Source organism: Carcharodon carcharias, chromosome 6 (genome assembly GCF_017639515.1).
Source record: "Carcharodon carcharias isolate sCarCar2 chromosome 6, sCarCar2.pri, whole genome shotgun sequence".
Lineage (NCBI taxonomy): Eukaryota > Metazoa > Chordata > Chondrichthyes > Lamniformes > Lamnidae > Carcharodon > Carcharodon carcharias.
In genome coordinates, this window is record NC_054472.1 from 188,993,470 (window position 1) to 189,020,755 (window position 27,286).

A 27,286-nucleotide genomic window follows, 5' to 3' on the forward strand; every position below is an offset into this window, starting at 1 on the left:
TAGATTCTCTCCTGTTGGAGATGGTCATTGCCTGACACTTGTGTGGCAAGAATCTAACTTGCCACTTGACAGCCCAAGCCTGAATATTGTCCATTTGCTGTTGTAGTTGGACATGGACCACTTCAATATCTGTGAAGTCACAAATGGTGCTGAGCATTGTGCAATCAACAGTGAACATTCCCACTTCTAACCTTTATAATAGAGGGGAGGTCATTGATGAAGCAGCTGAAGATGGTTGGGCCTAGGACACTACCCTGAGGAACTCCTGCAGTGATGTCCTGGAGCTGAGATGACTGACCTCCAACAACCACAACAACTTCCTTTGTGCTAGGTATGACTCCAACTAGCGGAGAGTTTTCCCCCTGATTCCCATTGACTCCAGTTTTGCTAGGGCTCCTTGATGCCACACTCGGTCAAATGCTGCCTTGATGTCAAGGGCAGTAATTCTCACCTCATCTCGGGAGTTTAGCTCTTTTGTCCATGTTTGAACCAAGTGTGTAATGAGGTCAGGAGCTGAGTGGCCCTGGCGGGACCCAAACTGGAGATTATTGCTAGAGAAATGTCGTTTGATAGCACTGTTGATGACCCCTTCCATCACTTTACTGATGATGAAGAGAAGACTGATGTAGTTCAGTGACAATACCACCACCTCCACGGCAATCGCTCTCCCTTGTTTTCTCGTTCTTGTGCCTCTATAATTTATCACCGTTGGATCCTTGTGTTGAAAAGTCACTTTTCCCAAGCTGCACAGGTGTGTCCGATTTGAATATTGTCTCCTCCAAGCCACCAGGTGGAGTTCACTTGCTGTACAAGAGCAGCACTGATATTAACTACATCAGACCCACCAAGAGGTAGTTACAGTGTCAGTGTCGACCTCAATACACAGTAAATGGTAAGATACTGAGAAGTGTAGGTGAACAGAGGGATCTTGGACTGCATGTCCAGGATCCCTGAAGGTACGCAGACAGATAAATAAGATGGTTGGGAAGGCAAACAGGATACCTGCTGATATTAACCAAGGCACACAATGGAAGGTGATGCTGGTGCTGAATAAGACACTAGTTATACTACAGCTGGAGTACCGTGTACAGACCTGGTCGCAGCAAATAATACTTAGTCAAACTCAATTTTGCAACTTCCCTATTTTTCTTTTAAGAATTAAGATTCTGCACCTGTTTTTTTTTTATTTATTCAATCAAGCGGGGCTGCTTTGTCCTGGATGGTGTTGAGTTTCTTGAGTGTTGTGGGAGCTGCACCCATCCAGGCAGGTGGAGAATATTCCATCACACTCCGGACCTAATGTAAACCAAGACTGTCCAAACTTGGAATGGCTTCATTCTGTGGCTGTTCATTTTTCTATATTTTAGTTACTGTGTATAGTTCGTATTACAGGATCACACTAGCGATCACACAAGAGAGGGTACAGAGGAGATTTATGAGGTTGTCGCCAGGACTGGAAAATTTTAGCGATGAGGAAAGATTATATAGGCTGAGCTGTCGTCTTTGGAACATTGGAGACTTGAGGGGTGATTTAATTGAGCTGCATGAAATATTGAGGAGTCGAAATGGAGTGCATAGGAAGGACCCATTCCTCTTGGTTTGAGGCGTCTGTAAATAGGTGGTAGGATGTTTGGACGAGATTCCAGGGGAGGTTTTTTTCACCTAGAGTGTGGTGGGGATCTGGAATGTAAGATCCTAAAGGGTCTCGGCAGGGAGGATGCTGGGAAGATGTTTCCACTTGTGGGAGAGACTAGACCTAACGGACACAGTTTAAAGGTGAGGGGCCTCCCATTTAAGATGGAGATGAGAATTTTTTTCTCTCTGAGGGTCGTTAGTCTGTGGAATTCTCTTCCCAGGGAGTAGTGGAGGCTGAGTCATTGAGTATTTTTAAGGCTGTTAGATAGATTCTTGATGGACAAGGGAGTCAAAGGGTATAGGAGGTAGACAGGAAAGTGGAGTTGAGGCTACAGTCAGATCAGCCATGATCTTATTGAATGGTGGAGCAGGCTCAAGGGGCTGAATGGCCTTTCCCTGCTCCTAATTTTTTTCCCGTCCATTACTTGCTGCCTGAAAGGGTGGTAGAGGTGAAGACTCTCATTTAAAAAGTACTTGGCTGTGTACTTGAAGTGCTGTAACCTACAGGGCTATGGACCAAGAGCTGGAAAGTGGGATGAGGCTGGATGGATACTTGTTGGCCAGCACAATACGATGGGCCGAATGGCCTCCTTCTGTGCTGTGAATTTCTTTGATTCTAACCTGCTTTTGTGTAATATTCAGAATGACTTCAGTTACGTCTGTAAATCGACTAAAACATGGAAAACAGAATAGCCACAGAATGAAGCCACTTCGAGTTTGGAAAGTATCGGTTTACATTAGGTACGGAATCTGGATTCTTAAAAGAAAAGAAGTTGGGAAATTGAGTTTGATGAAGAGTGACTTGCGGACTAGCACCAGAAGCGTTACTGTAAAAGCTTCGGATTGTTTTTTTTTAAACAAAACATATTATCCATGAATGTTCTTCAAGGAAGGAAGTGACGGCTGAGGAAACCTGAGTGAGGCTTAGTTGGGAGGAATATTGATCCATCAGCTAATCAATAGGAAAAATGCTGACAACGAAGGAATAAGGAAATATCTTTGGAATTTTAGTGATTGTTACTTTATCAGCTTAAGTTCATTGTCGGTGAAAGTAAAATTAAATAAGCTGCAAAATAGTCTATAAAGACTGCAGTTTGAGTATTGCTGAAAAAAAGACTTTCTTTGTCAAAGCTTTTTGTCTTGCACTCACCAGGGCAATTATCAAGCGTTTTCTTGCGAATTGTCTTGATGAGTGCAGAACAAAAAAGCTTTGACTGAAAAAATGTCTTTTTTTTTCAGCGATACTCAAACTGCAAAGTCTTGATAGACGCCATGGATAAATATGTACCATCTAAGTTTTTATCCAACAGGAGAGACTTCCCATGGTTCCGTTGAGAACACCAGAAAGAAACAGCATGTTTACAACAAGGCCGAGAACCTTGCTCTACCAAGGCAAGGGTGTGCAATCCACTGGGAAAGCCTCAGTGTCCATCATCAGTCAGCAGCGGCACTACCTAGATACCTGAAAGACCTCCTAACATTGACCTGAAATGTTCACTCTGTTTCTCTCTCCACAGGTGCTGTTGAGTGTTTCCAGCATTTCCTGTTGATATTTCAGATTTCCAATATCTGCAGCACTCTGCCCTTTTGTCTGAAAGAGCTTTGTAGTTTTTTTTAAGTGTTGTGTCTTGTTACTGTGCCATCTAGTGGTGGAAATTTCATTCTGCCACTACAAGTTTCTCAGTAACACTCCCTGCTGCTCTGAAATTTGTAGGAATATCAGAAGAGAAGGAGGCCATTTAACCTCTTTGAGTCTGTTCTGTCATTCAATGAGATTATAGCTGATCTGTGACCTAACTCTATACTCACCTTTGCCCCATACCCCTTAATACCCTTGTTAACAAAAATCTATCAATCTCCATTCTAATTAACAATTGACCTAGCACCAATTGGCATTTGCAGAAGAGAGTTCCGAACTTCTACCGCCCTTTGTGTGTAGAAGTGTTTCCTAATTTCACTACTGAAAGGTTTGGCTCTAAGTTTTAGACTATGTCCCCTAGTCCTCAACTCCCCAAACAGGAGAAAGAGTTTCTTTCTATCTGCCCTATATGTTCCCCTGCATATCCTAAAAATGCCAAGCAAATCCTCTGTTAACATTCTAAATTCTAGGGAATAGAACCCTAGTTGTTTAATCTCTGCTTAACCCTCAGAGGTCAGTTGAATTATTTTCAACTGGAACTCCCTCCCTAACAGCACTATGGGTGTACCTACACCACATGGACTGCAGCGGCTCAAGAAGGCAGCTCACCACCACCTTCTCAAGGGTAATTAGGGATGGGCAATAAATGCTGGCCCAGCCAGTGATGTTCACATCCTGTGAATGAATTAAAAAAAATTATTTTTGGTTGGAAACAACAGATTGAGATCTACATACAACATTGATCCCAGGCACAATATTTCTTAGCATTGTCCCTACCTATTAGCGCAACACTATTATCTGTGTTAAAAGATGTCTTGTCATGTGGGCCCATTCCTCCATCACATTACAATCTATGTTCTCCTATCTAAAGTTCTCACTCATCTGCAAATGTGATCACTTATCCAGACACTTACACCCACATCATGCAAGACTGTAGGGAGGTACAGGGACAGGAGGAGGCCATTCAGCTCCTCGAGCTTGTTCTACCATTCAGTGAGATCAGGGCTGATCTGTGACCTGACTCCATTTGCCAGATGGGCCTCACCACTGATGCCCATGTCTCGTAGATTAAGGTTTTTCTGGGGTCTTGAGGGACTTAACACACAGCTTGAGTCCACACAGACTATCATCTGTCTGAAAATGCAACAGTTCCTAACCCATCGAAAGTTTGCCTGATAATCTCATTGGTCACTTACTCAGTGGCCTTTTGTGGGCTACCTTGTAGGGCACATAACATTGTGGTTATGAAAATGGACGAGTAATCCAGAAACCAGCACTAATAATCTGGAGATGGGGGTTCATTAAATAAATTTAGTGTAAGTTAGGATCAGTAGTGGCCCGTGTAATGACTGGATTGTCATAAAAACCCATCTGGGTCACTAATGTCCTTTAGGGAAGGAAATCTGCCCTCCTTACCTGGTCTGGCCTACATGTGACTCCAGACCCACAGCAATGTGTTTGACTCTTAGCTGCCCTCCGAAATGGCCTAGCAAGCCATTTATATCAGTTATATCTGAAGAACAGAATGACAGACTGCAGCGGTTCAAGAAGGCAACTCACCACCACCATCTTCTCAAGAGGCAATTAGGGGTGGGCAATAAACGCTGGCCTCACCAGTGATGCCCACAAACTGTGACTGAATGACTAAAATAACCCTTTTATTGAAGCTTTATGAAAATCTGAACCCACAATATTGTCCAAACAGCCTATGTCTGCCAACCTGAAAGACTACCTCAAAAACATTTAACCCAGTTTGTGAGACAGATTCCCCCATGGGGGTGATAGTGTTCTGATTACTTATGACTCTATTCGTACACATATGGGATTACGATTTGCTCAGAGTCTATTGCCTGGTGCATTGGTGCCACCACCTGCCTCTCATAAGGAACAATGTTGAAGAGCTGTGAATGACACCTTAAACTCAGGGACGGTACCTGGATAAATTTAAACCAATACCTTATCTAGAAATTGAATCTTGATTTATAGAAGCTCATGTTAAGTCCACTTGAAACCAAGGTTTCATTTGACCTTCATGTCGTTTTCTTTAAATATTGTCCCATTGTTTGCTCTTGTTTCTTCAGGTGACTTCTGTGGCAGTGACTGATCCGTCTTAGATAGCACAGTTCTAAGGTCACACCTGAACTTAATTTAATTTATGATTTAACCTGGAGGTCGTTTGTGATTCATTCCAGCAAAGGGTCAGTGGGCCGAATGGCCTCCTCTTGCACTGACTCATTCTATGAAAAGCGTCACTCTGCAGATGCTGGGATTCAAACAAACAGAGAATGCTGGAAGCAGAAGCAAACTGGAAAACTAGGCTAGGGGATAGATCAATAGAGAAGCAGTGGCAGACATTTAAGGGGATATTTCAGAGTATTCAGAATAAGTACATTCCTACTATAAAGAAATATTCTAAGAGGAGGACCCACCATCCATGGTTAACATGATAAGAAGTTAAGGAAAGCATCAAACTTAAGGAAAAAGCATACAACTCCGCAAGGATGAGTGGCAGTACAGATGAATGGACAGAATATAAAGAATGGCAGAGAATGGCTAAAAGGTTAATCAGGAGAAAGAAATTGAGGGAAAGCTAGCTCGAAATGTAAAAATGGATAGCAAGAGTTTCTACAGGTACTTAAAAAGGGAAAGAGTAAGTAGTGAGTGTTGGTCCTCTACAGAGTGACAGTGGAGAGTTAATGGTAAATAATAAGGAAATGGCGGAAGAAATGAACAAATATTTTGTTTTTGTGTTCACTGTAGAGGATACAAAAAACATTCCAGTAATAACTGCAAATCAGGACGTGAAAGGGAGAGAGGAACTTGGTGAAATTGAAATCGCTAGGAAAACGGTACTGAGCCAATTGATGGAGCTGCCGGCTGGCAAGTCTCTGGGTCCTGCTGGACTACATCTTAGGGTCTTAAAAGAGCTGGCTAATGAGGTGGTCGATGTGCTGGTGTTAATTTTCTAAAATTCTCTAGATTCTGGAAAGGTTCCATCAGATTGGAAAGTAGCAAATATAACCCCTCTATTCAAGAAGGGAGGGAGGCAGAAAACCAGAAACTATAAACTAGTTAGCTTGATGTCTACCATGGTGAAGTTATTAGAATTGATCATTAAGGAGGTTATAGCTGGACACTTAGAAGAGCTCGGAGCAATCGGGAAGAGTCAGCATGGTTTTGTGAAAGGAAAGTGATGTTTAACCAATTTATTGGAGTTTTTTGAAGGGTTAACATGAGCAGTGGATAAAGGGGAACCTGTAGATGTACTGTACTTGGATTTCCAGAAGGCATTTGATCAAGTGCCACACCAAAGATTATTATGCAAAATAAAAGCACTTGGTGTAGTGGATAACATATTAGCTTGGTTAGAATATTGACTGGCTGGCAGAAAGCAGAGAGTGTGCATAAATGGGCCTTTTTCTGATTGGCAGGGTGTGATAAGTGGAGTCCCACAGGGGTCTGTACTGGGGCCTCAACTTTTTACAATTTACATCAATGACTTAGATGAGGAGAGTGAAGGCATTGTAGTTCAATTTGCAGATGACACAAAGATAGATAGGAAAGTATGTTGTGAAGAGGACATGAGGAGGTTGCAGTTGGATATCGATAGGTTGAGTGAGTGGGCAAAGGTCTGACCAATGGAATTTAATATGGGAAAATGTGAAGTTGTTCACTTTGGCAGGAAGAACAAAAAAGCAGGGTGTTACTTAAAAGGAGAACAGCTGCAAAATTCTGAGGTACAGAAGGATCTGGGTGTTCTAGTACATGAGTCACAAAAAGTTAGTATGCAGGTACAGCAAGTAATTAAGAAGGTTAATGGAATGCTATCCTTTATTACAAGAGGGATTGAACATAAAAGTAAGGATGTTATGCTTCAGTTATACAGGGCATTGGTGAGGCTGCACCTCGAATACTGTGTGCAGTTTTGGTCTCCTTATTTAACAAAGGATGTTAATGCATTAGGGGTGGTTCAAAGGAGGTTTACTAGATTGTTCCTGGAATGAGTGGATTGTCTTATGAAAAAAGGTTGGACAGACTGGGCTTGTTTCCACTGGAGTTTAGAAGAGTGAGGGGTGATTTGATTGAAGTATACAAGATACTGAACGGCCTTGACAAGGTAGACATCGAAAGGATGTTTTATCCTGTGGGTGAGTTCAGAACTAGGGGGCACTGTTTTAAAATTAGGAGTCACCCTTTTAGGACAGAGATGAGGAGAGAGTTTTTGTCGGAAGGTTGTGTGACTTCGGAACTCTCTGCCTCAGAAGGTGGTGGAGGTGGAGTCATTGAATATTTTTAAGGCAGAGGTAGATAGATTTTTGTTAGGCAAGAGAATGTTCGGCAAGGGACTCAAAGGTTATCAGGGGTAGATGGGAATGTGGAAATCGAAACACAAGATGATCAGCCGTGATCTTATTGAATGGCGGAGCAGGCTCGAGGGGCCGAATGGTCTACTCCTGCTCCTATTTCTTATGTTCTTATGAACCTAGGCATCCAGCAAGTCAGACAATACCTATGGTGAAAGGAAAAAATAGTGTTTTCCAATATAGTCCTTTGAGAACCTACTGGAAGAGCTTATGTGAAGGAGCAGAGCAAGGCTGAGCAGGCTCCAGCTATTCATTTTTCTGTTCTCCACAGATGCTGCCTGATGCGCTGACTGTTTCCAGAATTTTCTATATTTGCTCGTCATGCCTGGGTAAATGGATAGTAAAATGTGTATTCACATAACGTCCACCAGCTGTAATCTGCTGAACACAATTGATGTTCATTCTGCTCATGTTATGGCTACATCATGGGTACCTTTTAACTATCACATATCACTGTCTGGCAGTTTACATGCTTTTAACATGCTTGGTGAAGCACTACTCTACACCTTCACAAAGCCTATTTCTCCTTTCGACGCTTGCCTCACTGTGATTTTCTTTATTTAACCTTGGCTGTTTGTTGCCAAAGTGAACTCACTTTGGGTATGTTGCACAATTGAGGACTCATGCAGTGGCTGGTTGTGATTGGAGCACTTCCCTGGTAGATGGAGGACAGTAACAATGTTTAGGTTTGAGCTGGGCATGAGTCTATTTTATTTAAATCGGGATTTTGGTTAACTCAGTGAACCTGCAAGAAGTTTAGTTCTTTACACAAGTTAAGTTTGTGAAGCGATTATGTATATTAAGCAATTGAAGTGACTGCTGTCAGAAGTGCAACAGCCAATTTGCACACAGCAAGCTCCCACAGCCAGCAATGCAATAATGATTGGATAATCTCTTTCTTTTACCTTTGTTGACTGGGGAAGAAATATTGGCCAGGACACCAGGGAAACTCCCTTGTTCCTCTTAATAAGAGTGCCATAGGATCTGAGAGGAGAAAAGGAGCCTTGGTTTTAATGTGTCATCTGAAAAACAGCACCTCCGACAGCACAGCACTCCCTTGGTACTGCAATGGAGTGTCAGCCTAGACTTTTGTGCTTAAGTCTCTTGTAGTGTGTTAGGAACTAGAGGTAGTTTAAATAAGTTATATTTGTAAATGTTAGGAATGGATTTTAGCTTTAATGTTTAAGTTTGATTTGTATTTCCGTATCTATGTGTTAAGAAAAGATCAAATTGAGTTTTAGTTTCACTTTAAAAAGTGCCAGCATTTCTAATGAGAGTCTTACGACTATTGCAGCTAAGTTAAACAAACAGGAGTAGAGAAACTGGGCTGTTACCTAGCAACGGGAGTCCAGAGAGGCAGGTCCCTCCCTCAGGCACACACAAGAAAATAGAAACAACAGCTGTGATTTGGGAGCTGTTTGAGCTGAGTTGTTTTTTGGAAGTAGCTGCCAGGGAGAGACTGGAGCAAAGGGGACAGATAGTCAGTCCCAAACTAAAGAAAAGACCCCAAAAATCCAGGGGAGTGGAACAGGAGAAAGTCCCAAGCAGACTTTTTAGTTAAAAGAAGGACAGGAGCCTGGAAAACATCCTGTTAAGTGAAGGGGCAGAGAAAAAGACTCCAAGCTTCAGATTTAAAGAGACAAAAGCTGCAGAAGGCAGATTTAAAGTGAGAACAGCTTGCTAGAAGCCAAAAGGTCCAAAGGGACAACTGAAGATCTGTAACTCTTTGCTATGGGCATGTGAAGCAGTGGTGTACTGTTGATGGCTAAGTCAGAGAGAGAGAGAGCGAGACCATGTAGAAGGCTTGAATGCATGTGGTGAACCAGGGAAGAGGAACATCAGAAGCAGAGTTTGAAACCCTGGAGGTGGACCCTTGCAGAGGGCATCTGAGAGAAAGCGTCAGTTTGGGAGAAGATTCCAAGGTGAGGTCTTGGAGAGTGGAGATTAGAAACCTAATCACAAGCACCCTGGGGAAAGTTGAGGAGAGATCCATAGCATCGGATTGAGGTGGCATCTGTCACTTTGTTTCAGAGTGTGGTGTGTCTGACCATAGGCTTCCAATTGGTTTACATGGACTGTGTGCTTAGTGTGAACATTAGAGTATAAAGGGAGCTTTTGTAACTTGTGTTATTCTTACAAATCTGTATATATCTTTAAAGGTGTAGTTGTGGGTGAAGGAGTATTGTAACATAGTTCATTTTTTCTTGTTTAATAAATGTTTTATGCTTTGGTTGAAAGTTCATTAGCTGACTCCAGTGATTGTGCTCAGTAGCCCCTCTCCATATATCTAAACAAACAAATAAAAGTTAGGATCTATTCACCTTAGGATCAGGCTTGTCCGGGGTAACTTCAGCTGGGGATCCTAACAAGTGAGACTTTAACCATGCAGACTTGCAAGATTGCAAATATTAAGCCTGTGAAGATTGCAATATGATTTATATTCTTGGCACCCAATTCTTGGGGTTTCTTCTGTGTTGCTTTGACTGTCCATCCTTTGAATATGATAATTAAATTATCTTCAATTCTTTTCATCTCTTTCACTCCCCCTCTTCTCACATGCTTTTCTCCTTCCTCGGCCCTTAGCACCATGGAATGATACAAATGCATCAGTGCATGAGTCCATTCAGCATTTGTCTTGGCTCTTTGGTAGAGCTATTTAATTAGCTCCACTCTCAAGAGCCTTGTCATTTTTTACCTTTTCAAGAATTTATCTTATTTCCTTTTGAAAATTACCATTGAATCTGCTTCCATCACCCTTTTAGGCAGCACATTCCACATCATCATAAGTTGCTGCGTTTTTAAACAAGAAGTCTCCTCATGTCATTTGTTGTCAGTTGCTATGAATCTGTATCCTCTGGTTACCAACCCTTCTGCCACTTTTTTCTTTTCCCTCTCTTGCTCTTGTTCCCGCTATCCTTGTTCTCTCTCTCCCACTCCCTCTCTGCACCCTCGTGTGCTCTCACCACCACTCTCACTTTCTCTCTCTCTCCCTTCCCTCCTCAGGTGCGTAATCTGCGATTAGAGCAGGAACAAGAGAAAAACAAAATACTTTCAGAAGCTCTACAGACTCTGGCCTGTGAACATCATGAACTTGAACAATCTTTAGTCAAAGGATCCCCGCCCCAGAGTGTACTGAGTGATGACGAATTCTACGATGCTCTTTCAGGTCAGTGATGAAAGGATTTGTTGTGCTCACTAATGTAATTGTTGTGCAAGTTGTAAGTTTTAGACTGAATTTGGGAGTTCAGATTACCCAAACTGGCCTGAGGTTGTCCTTCAGCGTGTCTCATGCTGGGTACCATTGTCAACTCCTTTTCTTAATAAGAGGGTACGCAGGATGCCACAAGACTCCCCGGGAGCACCATTATCCTTCAGCCCCTGAATTCAAGAACGTTTTATCCATAGAGAGAGAGAGAAAGCATACGACCCTCTGCTACAGGTTCACAATACTATGCTTACTAATTCTATAGATGTCATTTCTTACAAAGTAAAACAGACAAATATTCTCCACAAAAGTGGGTAAACCACTTCCGCTATGCACTTGGCCATGAGACATTCTGTTTGTTCTGTGTAATATTTTTGAAGTGAAAAGATGATGTGAGGTGGCTCTCCTAACAAATCTCGGAAGAAGAGGACTTGGCTCACTAAACATGTTGACAGACCATAACGTTATTAGGCATGCTACCCATTTAATCATGAGGAAATATCCTGTCAGTGGTATTTCCCATCACTGTCAACCAGAATCTGCAATGGTGATCAAGTAAACCCACATTCTGTTACTAAATTGCAGTAATTCCCCAACTTCACTATAACTTCCACCAGCAATTTGCTTGAGTAAACACAGTAGCTTGTGTTGATTGTATCCTGTGTGGACTTTGGTGACCTCTGTACCTCTCCCTATAGCCTCCAATCCTGTTTTCGGTGAGGTATTTCTCCAGCTTCTTTCTGTGTAAGATGTGTAGCATGGACTGAAATATTTTACCATCATCCTGGGCGGAAGTAGATCCTGAGATCTAAATCCTGGGATGAAGGGGTTATCTGGTAAGGAAAGGTTGAGTAGGTTGGTCCAACAACTGTTGGAGTTCAGAAGAATAAGAGATGATCTTACTGAGACAGATAAGATCCTGAGAAAACTTGACAGGGTGAATGCTGAGAGGATGTTTCCCCTTGTGTAGGAATCTCAAACTAGAGGGCATAGTTTCAAAATAACGAGTCTCCCAATTAAGGCGAAGATCAGGAGAAATTTTACTCTGAGAGTCGTTATTCTCTTTTTTTTCTTTACTCTTTCATGGGTCCTGAGTGTCACTGGCTAGTCCAGCATTTATTACCCATCCCTAATTGCCCTTGAGAAGGTGGTGGTGAGCTGCCTTCTTGAACCACTGCAGTCCATGTGTTGTAGGTACACCCACAGTGCTGTTAGGGAGGGAGTTCCAGGATTTTGACCAAGTGACAGTGAAGGAATGGTGGTATATTTCCAAGTCAGGATGGTGAGTAACTTGGAGGGGAACTTCTAGGTGGTGGTGTTCCCATGTGTCTGCTGCCCTTGTCCTTCTAGGTGGTCATGGGTTTGGAAGGTGCTGTCTAAGGAGTCTTGGTGAGTTGCTGCAGTGCATCTTGTAGATGGACTGTGCATCAGTGGTGGAGGGAGTGAATGTTTAAGGTGGTGGATGGGGTGCCAATCAAGCGGGCTGCTTTGTCCTGGATAGGGTCAAGTTTCTTGAGTGTTGTTGGAGCTGCACTCATCTAGGCAAGTGGGGAGTATTCCTTCACTCTCCTGACTCACGCCTTGTAAGTGGTGGACAGACTTTGGGGAATCAAGAGACGAATTACTTGCTCCAGAATTCCCAGCCTCTGACCTGCTCTTGCAGCCACAGTATTTATATGGCTGGTTCAGCTCAGTTTCTGGTCATTGATAACCCCAGAATGCTGATAGTGGGCGGTTCAGTGATGTTAATGCCATTGAATGTCAAGGGGTGCTGGTTGGGTTCTCTCTTGTTGGAGATGGTCATTGCCTGGCACTTGTGTGGCGCGAATGTTACTTGACTCTTGTCAGTCCAGTGCCTGAATATTGTCTAGGTCTTGCTGCATTTGGACATGGACTGCTTCAGTATCTGAGGAGTCGCGAATGGTGCCGAACATTGTGCAAACATCAGTGAACATCCCCACTTCTGACCTTATGATGGAAGGTCATTGATGAAGCAGCTAAAAATGGTTGAGCCTAGGACACTACCCTGAGGAACTCCTGCAGTGATGTCCTGGAGCTGAGATGACTGACCCCCAACAACCACAACCATCTTCCTTTGTGCTGGGTATGATTCCAACCAGTGGAAAATTTTCCCCCTGATTCCCATTGACTCCAGTTTTGCTAGGGCTCCTTGATGCCACACTCAGTCAAATGCTGCCTTGATGTCAAGGGCAGTCACTCTCACCTCACCTCGGGAGTTCAGCTCTTTTGTCCATGTTTGAACCAGGTCAGGAGCTGAGTGGCCCTGGCGGAACCAAAACTGGGCATCAGTGATCAGGTTATTGCTGAGTAAGTGTCGCTTGATAGCGCAATTGATGACCGCTTCCATCACTTTCCTTATGATTGAAAGTAGACTGATGGGTCAGCATTTGGCCAAGTTCAATTTGTTCTGCTCTTTGTGATCAGAACATAACTGGGCAATTTTCCACATAGCCGGGTAGCTGCCAGTGTTGTAGCTGTGCTGGAACAGATTGACTAAGGACGCAGCAAGTTCTGGAGCACAAGTCTTCAGTACTATTGCTGGAATGTTGTCAGGCCCCATAGCCTTTGCAGTATCCAGTGCCTTCAGCTGTTTCCTGATATCACGTGGACTGAATCGAATTGGCTGAAGACTGGCATCTGTGATGCTGGGGACCTCCAGAGGAGGCCGAGATGGATCATCCACTTGGCACTTCTAGCTGAAGGTTGTTGCAAATGCTTCAGCCTGATCTCTTGCACTGATGCGCTGGGCTCCTCCATGATTGAGGATAGGAATATTTGTGGAACTTCTTCCTCCTGTTACTTGTTTAATTGTCCTCGACCATTCATGACTGAACGTGGCAGGACTTGCAGAGCTTAGATCTGATCCGTTGGTTGTGGGATCACTTAGCTCCTGTCTATCACTTGCTGCTTCTGCTGTTTGGCACGCATGTAATCCTGTGTTATATCTTCACCAGGTTGACACCTCATTTTTAGGTATGCCTGGTGCTGCTCCTGACATGCCCTCCTGCACCCTTCATTGAGCCAGGGTTGATCCCCTGGGTTGGTGGTAATAGTAGAGTGGGGGTTGTGTTGGGCTATCAGATTACAGATTGTGTTCGAGTACAATTCTGCTGCTGCTGATGGCCCACCGCGCCTCATGGATGCCCAGTCTTGAGTTGCTAGATCTGTTTGAAATCTATCACATTTAGCATGGTGGTAGTGCCACACAATACAGTGGAAGGCTGGACTTCATCTCCACAATGACTCTGTAGTGCCCAACCAAAAATGTTGTTGGTAGATGAATCTTGAGACTGGTAGATTGATGAGGATGAAATCAAGTATGTTTTTCCATCTTGTTGGTTCCCTCACTACCTGCCCAGTCTAGCAGCTATGTCCTTCAGGCCAGATTGGCCAGTCACCCACCCAGAGTACATTCTGCGCTCCTGCCACCCTCAGTGCTTCCTCCAAGTGGTGTTCATCATGGAGGAGCACTGATTCATCATCTGAGGGTGGTGGGGGGGTGGGGGGGAGGTGGGCGGGTGGTGGTAGATGGTAATCAGCAGGAGGTTTCCTTGCCCATGTTTGACCTGATGCCATGAGACTTCATGAGGTTCGGAGTTGATGTTGAGGACTCCCAGGGCAACCCCCTCCTGACTTCATATCATTGTGCTGCCACCGCTGGTAGGAGTTGGTGGGACAGGATATACCCAGTAATAGTGGTGTCTGAGACGTTGTCTGGAAGCTATGGTTCTGTAGTAATTATGTTTTTATTTACTGTGTAAAGTACCTTTAAAAATAAAGCTTGTTAAGGAAGATCACATGATCTGTAGTAACTAATAGGAGAGTAGCATACAAAACGGGAGAGTTGTGAACTATGAGGAGGACAGTGTAGAACTTCAAGAGGACATAGACAAGTTGGTGGAGTGGGCAGATAGGTGGCAGATGAAGTTCAATGCAGAGAAGTGTGGGGTGATACACTTTGGTACAAAGAACATGGGGAGACAGTGTAAAATAAAAGATACTATTCCAAAGGGTGTTCGGGAGCAGAGAGACCTGGGTGTATATGTACATAAGTCATTAAAAGTGGCAGGACAGGTAGAGAAATCTGTTACTAAAGCATACAGTATTCTAGGCTTCATTGATAGGGGTATAGGCTTTAAGAGCAGGGAGGTTTTGATGAAGTTACATAAGACACTGGTTAGACCTCAGCTGGAGTATTGTGTATAGTTCTGGGTGCCACACTATAGGAAGGGTATGAACGCATTGGAGAGAGTACAGAAGAGGTTTACGAGAATGATTCCAGGGATGAGACACTTCAGTTTTAAGGAAAGATTGGAGAAGTTGGGACTGTTTTCCTTGGAGAGGAGAAGGCTAAGAAGAGACTTGAAAGAAGTTTTCAAAATCATGAGGGGTCTGGACAGAGTAGATAGGGAGAAACTCTTCCCACTTGTAAACGGATCGAGAACCAGAGGACACAGTTTTCAAGTGTTTTGAAAAAGAAACAATTGCGAGGTGAGAAAAAACTTTTGCACACAGCGAGTGGTTAGGGTTTGGAATACATTGCCTGGAAGTGTGGTGGAGGCAGGTTCAACTGAGGCATTCAAGAGGGCATTAGATGATTATTTAAATGGAAACAACATGCAGGGTTACAGGGGAAAGGCAGGAGATTGGCACTAAGTTAAAATGCTCAGAGAGCCAATGCAGACATGATGGGCCAAATGGCCTACTTCTGCACTATAACAATTCTATGATTCTGAGTAGTGCAGGCTACCTCAGAAGTTAGTAGCATGGTAATATTGTTTGAGTTGAAAGCACATGTGCAATTGCTGCAGAGTACCTTGTTCATAAAGTTAATGTTTCCACCCAAGAAGTATCTGCAGATCAACTCTATCAATAGTACCAACTTGGCCAACACTCACAAACTGGTGATGAGGATAAAACAGGATTGAGCAGAAGAAGTCAAGTTGAAAAGAAATCGGCACTGTACCTTGCCCAGTGAATTAAGTAGAGGCTCCATTAGAATTGAAGAAGATATCCCTTCTCAAACTGTCACAATTCAGGAGAATTGGTCCTTTTGAACCAGCCACAGATGATTCGTCACATTACATAGAACACCTCACGTTTTTTTTTTCAAGCGAGCGAGATTATGGGGGAAGAGAAGAGGCGAGCAATCCTCTTAAGTATATGTGGCAATAAAACCTACAGTTTGATTCAAAGTTTGATGGCACGCAATGCCCCAGATTCAAAAAATTTCGATGAATTGATGGACCTGAGGGCTTTCAACCAAAGCCCTTAGTCAGGATGCAGATGTTGAGGTTTAATTCATGAAATAGAGACCTAGGTGAGACAATTGCATGCTACATGGCAAAGTTAAAGCAGCTAAAGGAACATTGAGTTTGATACGACTCTAAACGATACGCTCAGAGATCATTTAGTGTGTGGTGTGAACGAGGATATTATTCAGAAAAGACTATTGTCTGAAGTGAACTCGCATTTCAAGAAGGTGCTAGAGATAGCACTGACCAAGGAAAGCGTAGTAAGAGATTCAAAGCAATACAGAGTGCGCAAAATGGCATCATCCTCCACAACGGGTGGGAAACCCTAGCTGAAAAGGACGTGATCATGCAAGACTCTGCCAAACTGCGGGAAACAGCTCCCACTAGCCAAAGAATAAAGAAAAATAACTTAGCAGCGAGATTGAAGCATAATTTCAATAGAGGTGGAAACGATCAGCCTTATAGCAATTGGCAGTCTAAAAAAATCGAGTGCTATTATTGTCACAGAACTGGACATATAATGAAACAGTGCAAGGAGAGATTCAGGCAGGCTTGTAAACAAAAGAAATCGACAACGTGGAAGAGCCTGAAACAACACATTCTGACATTTACTCATTGTTTTATTTGAAAGTTAGAAAGACAGAACCAATACTTGTCACAGTAAAAGTAAATGGCAGACCTGTTAGAATGGAAGTGGACACCAGAGCTTCCACCACAGTAATTGGGGAATACACCTTCAGACATTTGAATAATGGTGAACATCAATTAAGTTTAGAAGAAACAGCTGCCAAACTAAAAACATACAAAATGAAGACATTCAAGTAAAAGGCATAAGCAGAATAATTGTCCATTATGGAAGCCAGTCAGCACAGCTACCAGTGTTGGTATTGAGAGGTAGAGGACCAAGCCTTCCAGGGTGAAATGGACTAAGGGAAATCAACCTTGATTGGCCACTGAGATTCCAAAAGGAAGCTGGAAATGTTCCTGTTTTGAAAAAGGCAAGTGTAAGAACTCAACAACCTGAAGAAATTCAGGCTGGAAAACCTGGAAGAACAGCAGAAGAAACTCGAAGAGACCCTGTTTGATAACAGTTCGAGACGAGGTGAGCAACCTTCAAAGGGAAAAATAAAACTTGCTGAAAGACCTTCACACACTACATGATTCCCTCAGGTCAAAGCTTACTTCTGGAAAAGTATGAAGAGAAACAGAAAGAATTCAGCACTTCTCTGAACAAACTGAAGAATGAGTTGGCAACAATGTTCAGTTTTCCAGGAGGCAGCAAACAAATACAAAAAAGAGACGAAAGAGCTGAAGAATCGGCTAAATGAAGCCAAAGAGGCTTTGAAAGCAAAAGTCATAGAATTTTCCAAGAAGCAGGCAGGTGATGAAATTTTGAGCGATTCAACCACTGAGCTCACTCAAGTTGAGTTTGCATCTGAGGAAAGTCTGGCCAACAATGAAGTCAAAAAGAAGGCCTGTCCATCATCTTTGGTGTCAAGAAATTTCACCAGTATGTACATGGCTGCCATTTTACAATTGTTTCAGACCACAAACCATTGCTCGAGTTGTTTGGTGAGGACAAGGCTATACCACCTATAGCCTCAGCAAGAATACAACAATGAGCTTTAATCCTGGCAGCATACGAGTACTTTCGTACACAGGCCTGGCAATCAAATCATAAACGCTGATCCCCTTAGTCATTTACCTTTACAAGAAAATGATGAGCACATCCCAGTTCTACAGGAGCTTCTTTTATTGTTAAGTTTCTTATGTTCCTCGCCAGTATGCACTTGATAGATTAGAGACTAGACAAGTCAGGATCCAGTCCTACCTCAGGTATGAGAACAAGTGCTTCATGGTTAGTCACAGGAGCCCGTATCTGATTGAATGAAACCGCACTTCAACAGAAAACGTGAAATATCCATCCAGGATGGCATCTTAATTATGGGAGCACGAGTGATAGTTCTTCCGAAGGTTAATGGGAGCCACTTTTAATTGAACTACACAGTGCTCATCCAGGAATTTCCCGAATGAAGACCATAGCATGCAGCTATCTGTGGTGGCCAGGGATGGATGGTGAAATAGAGAGTTTAGTAAAGCACTGTGTGTAATGTCAGCAACTGCAAAAGCTGCCAGTGACAGCTCTGTTACAACCTTGGGAGTAACCAGGTAGACCCTGAGTGCGGTTACACATCGTCTACATTGGACCTTTCCTGGGAACAATGTTTCTGCTCATTGTCGATACCCATTTAAAATGGTTGGACGTATATGAGGTGAAGTCACCAACGTTGGGTGCTACAATTGAGAAACTACGTCAGAGTTTTGCCATTCACGGACTTCCAGAAGTAGTCATTTCTGATACGAGTGCTGAGTTTCAACAGTTTATCAGCCTCAACAGTATCACACGTGTAAAAACTTCGCTGTACCCCTTCCCCAAAGGGACTGGCTGAAAGGATGGTTCAAACATTCAAGGCAAGCATGAAAAAGTTAACTGGCAATTCCTTAGCAACCAAGTGAGCTTTCTTTTTCATTAAAGGACTACCCCTCACACAACGACAGGTGTCATACCTGCTGAGTTATTATTGAAATTCCGTCTCAGGGTGAGATTGAGCTTAATAACGCCGAATTTAGAGAGGAAGATGGAAAGGAGTCAGGGAAGCCAGAAAACTAGACATGACTGGCCGTGAGAGGAAATTTACCGTGGGAGAGACGGTATACATGAAGAACTTCAGGGAAGGACCAAAGTGGTTACTGGGTGAAATACGTGCAGTGACTGGACCTCCTATCTTACCATCTGGAGGAGGAAGGCCAGATCATATGTCTACATATAAACAAATCATAAGGAAGAGAGAGACAAATCACCAAGATGTGGTTACACCAGTGATCACAACCGGGTCAGTGTTTCCTGTTGAGGATACTCAACCCAGGACTGACATGTCTGATGTTCCTGTAAGAGTTGAGGATACAGAACTGCAAGTTCCCATCGAAGCACCTGATGTTCAGGCAACTCCGGAAAAGGAGGTTCCTGGCACAGAATCTGAAGTGTGCAGCTTCGACCTGCCACCCGTACCAGGAAACCACCTGGGAGACTGAACTTGTAAATTCCTTAACTAGTGTAAATTTTATGTTGTCTTGAGAAATATGAACTTGTAAATATAATATGTATATCCGAGTTAAAGGGGGAGGAATGAAGTAATTATGGTTTTATTTAGTGTGTAATGTACCTTTTAAGAACAATGCTTGTTAAGGAAGATCACATGATCTGTGGTAACCAATAGGAGAGTAGCGCAGGCTACCTCAGAACTTAGTAGTGTAGAGATAGAGTTGAAGTTGAAGGCACATGTGTGGTTGCTGCTGAGTACCTTGTTAATGAACTTAATGTTTCCACCCAAAAAGTGTCTGCAGATCAACTTTATCAATAGTACCAACTCAGCCACCACTCACAACAGATTCCATGCGAATGACTATGTCAGGCTGTTGCATGACTAGCCTGTGATACAGCTTTCCTGCTTTTGGAACAAGCCCCCAGATGTTAGTTAGGAGAACTCTGCAGGGTCGACAGGGCTGAGTTTGCCTTTGTTGTTTCCAGTGCCTAAGTCAATGCTGGGTGTTCCATCCGGTTTCATTCCTTTTAGGCTTCATTGAGGTTTGATACATCTGAGTGGCTCGCCAGGCCATTCCAGAGGGCAGTTAAGAGTCAGCTACATTGCAGCGGGTCTGGAGTCACATGTAGGCCAGACCAGGTAAGGACAGCAGAGTTCCTTCCCTGAAGGACAATAGTGAACCAGATGGGTTTTTACAACAATTGACAATGGCCATGATCACCATTACTGATACTAGCTTTTAATTCCAAATGTATTAATTGAATTCAAATTCTACCCGCTCCCATGGTGGGATTCGAACCCCTGTCCCCACAGTATTCGCCTGGGCTACTAATTCAGTGACATTACCCCTATACCAGTGCCTTCCCTAGGGAGCAGTGGAGGCTGGGTCATTGAATATCTTAAAGGCGGAGTTGGACAGGTTTCTGATGGACAAAGGTTATGTGTGGAGTTAGTGGGGCAGGCCGGAAAGTGGAGTTGAGACCTAATCCGATCAGCCGTGATTTTGTCAAATGGCGAAGCAGGCGTGAGGGGCTGAATGGCCTACTCCTGCTATTACTCCTTACATTCTTATGTTACCCCAGGTCTTTACAATTAAGAGTCAAGTCGCAGGATTTTTTGACTGTTTTCCATAGAAAAAAATTGCTAAAAATCCACTTTCATGTTGGACTTTTTTTTAAAAGCCTTATAGACTTGGACACATTTTTGGAGACTGGGATAATGGGTCATTAAGTTGGTAACTTTGACCTGTTTCCACATAAACTTAGTAGGAACCAGATGGTGATTGGGAAAGAGGCAAAGGCAACATGAGAAAGCTTTTCTTTTTTTGTTTTTACTAATTTATGGGATGTGGGCATCACTGGCTGGGCCATCATTTATTACACATCCCTAATTGCCCTTGAGAAGGTGGTGGTGAGCTGCCTTCTTGAACCGCTGCAGTACATGTGGTGTAGGTACACCCACAGTGCTGTTAGGGAGGGAGTTCCAGGATTTTGACCCAGTGACAATGAAGGAACAGCGATATATGTCCAAGTCAGGATGGTGAGTGACTTGGAGGGGAACTTCCAGGTGGTTGTGTTCCCATGTATCTGCTACCCTGGTCCTTCTAGTTGGTAGTGGTCGTGGGTTTGGAAGGTGCTGCCTAAGGAGCTTTGGTGAGCTTCTGCAGTGCATCTTGTAGATGGTGCACACTGCTGCTACTGTGCATCGATGGTGGAGGAAGTGAATGTTTGTGGATGGGGTGCCAATTAAGTGGGCTGCTTTGTCCTGGATGGTGTCAAGCTTCTTATGTTGTTGGAGCTGCACTTATCCAGACAAGTGGGGAGTATTCCATCACACTCCTGATTTGTGCCTTGTAGATGATGGATAAGCTTTGGGGCGTCAAAAGGTGAGTTACTCGCCGCAGGATTCCTAGCCTCTGACCTGCTCTTGTAGCCACAGTATTTATATGGCTAGCCCAGTTCAGTTTCTGGTCAATGATAACCCCCAGGATGTTGATTGTGGGGGATTCAGCAATAGTAATGCCATTAAACATCAAGGGGAGATGGTTGGATTTTCTCTTGGAAATGGTTATTGCCTGATATTCATGTGGTGTGAATGTTACTTGCCACTTGACAGCCCAAGCCTGGATATTAAAAACAAAAAAACTGCGGATGCTGGAAATCCAAAACAAAAACAGAATTACCTGGAAAAACTCAGCAGGTCTGGCAGCATCGGCGGAGAAGAAAAGAGTTGACGTTTCGAGTCCTCATGACCCTTCGACAGAACTTGAGTTCGAGTCCAGGAAAGACTGAAATATAAGCTGGTTTAAGGTGTGTGTGTGGGGGGCGGAGAGATAGAGAGACAGAGAGGTGGAGGGGGTTGGTGTGGTTGTAGGGACAAACAAGCAGTGATAGAAGCAGATCATCAAAAGATGTCAACGACAATAGTACACGTTGACATCTTTTGATGATCTGCTTCTATCACTGCTTGTTTGTCCCTACAACCACACCAACCCCCTCCACCTCTCTGTCTCTCTATCTCTCCGCCCCCCACACACACACCTTAAACCAGCTTATATTTCAGCTCTTTCCTGGACTCGAACTCAAGTTCTGTCGAAGGGTCATGAGGACTCGAAACGTCAACTCTTTTCTTCTCCGCCGATGCTGCCAGACCTGCTGAGTTTTTCCAGGTAAGCCTGGATATTGTCCAGGTCTTGCTGCATTTGGACATGGACTGCTTCAGTATCTGAGGAGTTATGGTGCTGAACATTGTGCAATCATCAGCGAACATCCCCACTTCTGACCTTATGATGGAAGGAAGATCATTGATGAAGCAGCCGAAGATGTTTGGGCCGAGAACACACAATGAGTGGTTAAGACCTGGAATGCACTGAGTGTGGTGGAGGCAGGTTCAATCGTGACTTTCAAAAGGGAATTGAAGAATTAAATGGAGAGAGAGAATTTTTGCATGGACATGAAGGGCTGAATGGCCCCGTCCTGTGCTGTAACCGTTCTATGATTCTAAACAACTCATTAATCTGTCTCTGCTATCAGGAAACAGCTCACATCTATTGTACCGGAATATCTTTGAGTTCTTTTGTGAGCCAAGGGATGAGATAGAGGCTGGAGCGCAGGCTGCGAGAGAGGCAGCAAATTACACAAAGGCGCATTGTACTGACCGAGTTAAAGTGTCACTGTGTGTGCTGACTCACTGTAAAATAAGGGAATTTACTGATTGGTATTGGGTATTGTTCCATCAAGTGTTTGCTTGGCCTGCCTTCAGAAAGGCTGAAGGAATGCTTGTGCGAAGGACACAGTATTCATTCCGATCACGACGGGATGCTGTTGACACAGCTTTGAGTTCCGCTGTCATCCAGGTGGGTGAAGTGCAGGATACGTCCAATCCCATATAAGTAAGAAAGTCGTACCACTTGCAGGAGTGACTGAAGCCACCGACTTTGTAACCAGGGATATGCAGTATAAAAGCAAAATGGGAATGCTAAAGTTATACCAGACAATGGTTCAGCCACTGCTAGAACATTGTCTTCAATGTTGAGGGCGTGCAGGAACGCGATTCAGGTCATGCAGAGAATACAAAAGAGATTTGCAAATATGCGGCCACAGATGAGAGGGTGTAGTTAGTGGGGGGAGATGAATGAGTTATTTTTCATTAGACAAAAGGCGATTTAAGAGATTTAGGTCTAATTGGGGTGGCGTTCGTAATTAGGATGTTACGATGAAATAAACCAGTAAAAATAGGTTCCACTGGTTGATGACTTGGTAACTTGTCATAAGTTAAATGCAAGATGAGCGTTTGGGAAAATTTTCTTATGCAGAAAAGACCCAGAGCGATTTGAGCAGACAAGCAGGGGAAAAGGACATGAGTTAGAGGAGCTGGCAGGCATACGAAGATGCGTTGGAAGTGATGCATTTTACGGTGGCGAAAGATGTGGCAAGTCTGGAGGGGGTTGAGAAAGAGAATTTCAAACTGAATCGCTGTGATACCAGAAGTCACATTGTGAGGAACTGCTATGTTAGCCTAGATGATGCGCTTAAAACCGGGAGCGCAGCTTGAATTCATAATCCACTCCCAGTCCCTGAAGAATTTAAAACAAACTTCACTTAAGACCATACCTTCACCTGAACCTGATAGAAACGTTGCAAAGTTTTGTTTGGTTATGTCCAGGGAGATTTGGTTGAGAGACAAACCAAGTCACACATTTCCAGTGTGAATCTGATTGATTTAGTCATGAGCATGAGTGGCAGCTCCCATTAAATTCAACAAGTCCTCTTTAATTTATCTAAGCTGATTAACCCAGGCTTTGTGGGCAGTGGCAAATGAATTGTGTCTGCTGCTTCGTTACACCTACAGCGGCTCACAGACTTTTCAAAGGACTTTTGTGCTACAACCTACAATAATTCAAGAGCCATTTCAGCACTGCTCCCTCTGCAGTGGATCTGGGACCTGTGTTAACCAGGACCAGCAACAGTGTGTCTCATCCACCAATCAGATTGAGAAACCCTCACCCATTGCATGCAGGGCAAAGTGTTAGAATATTTAATTCAATGTAGAACCATGTCGTGGTGTGTTCCAGTTTACTCAGGGAGTCCAAGTTGCCGTGGCAACATGCACTTTTACATGCCCCTGTCAGGGTCTGGAGCTATAAATGGTGATGGTGGAGCCTCCAATTCTTTCCATCACATGGTTGACCAGGAATCTCTCTCCCTCTCACCGCCTGGCGTTGGCATGTGCTGAAAAAATTTGCAGATTGGCACTCAACCTGTTTGGCCATGTTATGGACACACTTCCCTTAGACCTCGAGTCTTTAGGTGGGACTCAAACCTAGAGCTTCTGCCTCAGAGAGAGAGAGGCTCTATCCACTGTGCCTAAAGACCTCCTCTAAAGTCATGTATAGAAAGCAAAATAGAGGAGTAAATATGGTGGGATCGAGAGAGAGAGAGAGAGATCAGAAACTGAAAATAAGTAACATAATTTAACTTTTATTTTTAAGAAACTACAATTAAAATCCAAAAGCATGAACCTTCAATGTTAAAGATTGTTTCACAGTAACTATGACTTACTACGCTTTTAGAAGTTCAAGTGTACATGAATAGGCAAGCTGTAGCTTTCTCTGGGTATCTAGTGGGAAGGTACCACAACTTCAAGCCCTTCATGTGTTTGAATGTCGAGTACCTCAGCAGAGTACCAGTTTAGCAAAGATTGTGGAAGGTCAGAGAACGGGCACAGCAACTTCCTGATTTCCGAGTTTGACTGTGCACGTGCAGACTCCGGAAGTTTCTGTATGAGTCGCTCCTTTATAGCGATTAGTGCTGAAAGCCTCACAGTTATTCCAGCTGCAAAACCCAGCACGTTTCATTATTCAAAAATCGACCTTTTGTTTTCAGGGAGATGGACAAAACCAGCCAGCTCCCACGGTTGGAAAGCATAAAGAGACAAGAGTTAACTACAAACTTAAAAGCTTTGAGACGTCTATATTGTTTTCAATAATTTGGCTAGTATATTCACTATGAATGGATTTGTTGTTGCAGCTGTATAATTACTTATCAATTATTTATTAAAAGTGAACATTCCAAAGGCATTGCACACGTTGGCAGCATTGTGAGCATAATGTCACCTGTGCTAATGTCACATGACAGGGCCACCTAAAGGCAAGGTGCAAACCCAGCTTTAGAACAACATTAGATGAATAAAAATCTGAAAAAATGTTCCTTTTTTAACCAAAACAACTAAGGAAGTTTAAAAGATCTAAGTAGAATGTTGGAACTGAGCAAGGGAGTGACTTCAGCTTGAGGAATGAACAGAAACACAATGGTGACTGGTTGTCAACTGAGTGTGATAGTAAATTTAATATAACGGTCTCGTATTTCAGACACTACTGACAAAGTAACTGGAAACAGCTTAACAAATAAAATTACAGGTGCGGAGAAGCAAATTAATTGTGAACATACATACGAACAAACTAGGAGCAGGAGTAGGCCATTTGACCCCTCGAGCATGCTCCACCACTAGATACACCATGGCTCATACTGAAATCCACATTCCCACCTACCCCCGATAGCCTTTGGCTCCCTTGTTAGTCAAGAATATCTCTACCACTGCCTTAAACAGACTCAATGACCCCGTCCCCACCACAGCTCTCCAGGAAAGAGTGTCCCAAAGATTCAGAACCCTCTGAGAGACAAAAATATCTCCTCATCTCTGTCTTAAATGGGAGACCCCTTATCTTAAATCTGTGTTCCCTAGTTCTAGTCTCTCCCACAAGGGGAAACATCCTTTCAGCACCCCCCCCCAACCCCACCCAGTCAAGTCCCCTCAGGATCTTATACGTTCCAATAAAATCACCTCTCAGTTTTCTAAACTCCAATGATACAGGGCCAATTTGTCCAATCTATCCAAATAGGATAACCCCCTCATTCCAGGGATCAGCTGAGTGAACCTTCTCTGAACTGCTATTAATTATATATCCTTCCTTAAATAAGGAGACCAAAACTGTACACAGTACTCCAGATGTGACCTCAGCAACTCCCTGTACAACAGTAGTAAAACATCCCTACTTTTATATTCCATCCTCCTTGCTCTAAACACCAGCATTCCCTTTGCCTTCCTAATTACTTGCTGTACCTGCGTTCTAACTTTTTGTGATTCATGTACCAGGACACCCAGGTCCCTCGGTACCACTGAGTTCTGCACACTCTCTCCATTTAAATAATATGCTGCTTTTCTATCCTTCCTGCCAAAGTGAACAAGTTCACATTTTCTCAAATTATACTCCATTTACCAGATTTTTTCCCAGTCACTTAACCTGTCTATATCCCTTTGTAGACTCTTTATGTCCTCTTCACAACTTAGCCTGATGTCTGCTGTGGGGAAGGCGTTAGAATCAATCATTAGGGAGGTTATAGCTGGGCACCGTTATGATCCCAGCTAATGTTACTACTGGACAAGCCTGATTCCAGGGTGGAAGCCGGCTTGATAGATCCTAACTTTTATTTTGTTTAGGTATGTGAGAGTGGCTACTGAACAGAGTCACAAGAATCAGCTTATGAACTTCTAACAAAAGAATAAAACATTTATTAAACAAGGAAAGATAAACTATATATATTACGATATTCCTTCAGCTTTACAGAAGTGTACAGATTTGTAAGGATAACACAAGTTACAAAAGTTATCTTATACTCTAATGTTCACAGTAAGTGCACAGTCCATGTAAACCATTAGGTGACCTGTGATCAGACACACCACACTCTGAAACCAAGTGACAGATGCCACTGCAAACAGATGCTATGGTCTCACCATGAGCCAACTGGTCTCACTGAACTCCGTCTTTCATACGCGGATTTCCAATCTCTATTTTAGAAGAACTCACTTTAGAATCTTTTCCCAAGCAATGCTTTCTCTCAGATGACTTCCACAAGGCTCCACCTCCAGAGTTTCGAACTCTCCTTTTACACACTCTCTCTCAAGTGCTCAGCCATGCCGACAGAACACGACTGCTTCACTTGCCCATATTAAAGAGTTACAGACCTTCAGCTGTCTCTTTGAATCTTCTGACTTCTCGCAAGCCTATATTGCTTTAAATCTGTGTCCTTTAAGCTTGGAGCCTTTCTCTCTTCACTCTTATTCTTCAGCTAGCGGGGGCTGTTTCCCATTTCTTGGCAGAGTCTCCTTTTCTTGTGCCACTTTCGCTTGAGGTTTCCCACCCGATTTGGTAGACTGTGCCATTTTGTGCAACCTGTATTGCCTGTGAATCTCTTACAGTGCTTTCCATGGCCAGCGCTATCCCCAGGGCCACCTTAAAATCCAGATTCGCTTCAGACAATAATCTTATCTGAATAGTGTCCTCTTTCACACCACACACTAAACGATCTCTGAGCTTGTCATTCAGAGTCGTACCAGACTCAAGTAGTTCCGTTAGCTGTTTCAAGTTTGCCACGTAGCATGCAGTTGTCTCACCAGGGGCTCTATTTTGTGAATTAAATCTGAACCTCTGCATCGTGACTGAGGACTTGGGTTGAAAGTGGCCCTTCACAAGGTCCACCAATTCTTCGAGATTCTTCAAATCT

The 27,286-nt window shown here is 43.4% G+C and overlaps 1 protein-coding gene across 3 annotated transcripts in view; it reads left to right on the forward strand.

Annotated features, from left to right (window-relative positions):
* osbpl1a (oxysterol binding protein-like 1A) overlaps positions 1-27,286 on the forward strand; it is a 250,691-nt gene that overhangs the window by 143,109 nt on the left and 80,296 nt on the right. For all 3 annotated transcript variants that reach the window (XM_041190183.1, XM_041190185.1, XM_041190184.1), the window contains exon 16: positions 10,642-10,804. In XM_041190183.1, coding sequence (XP_041046117.1) covers positions 10,642-10,804 — 163 coding nt within the window. The remainder of the gene's footprint in view (positions 1-10,641; positions 10,805-27,286) is intronic.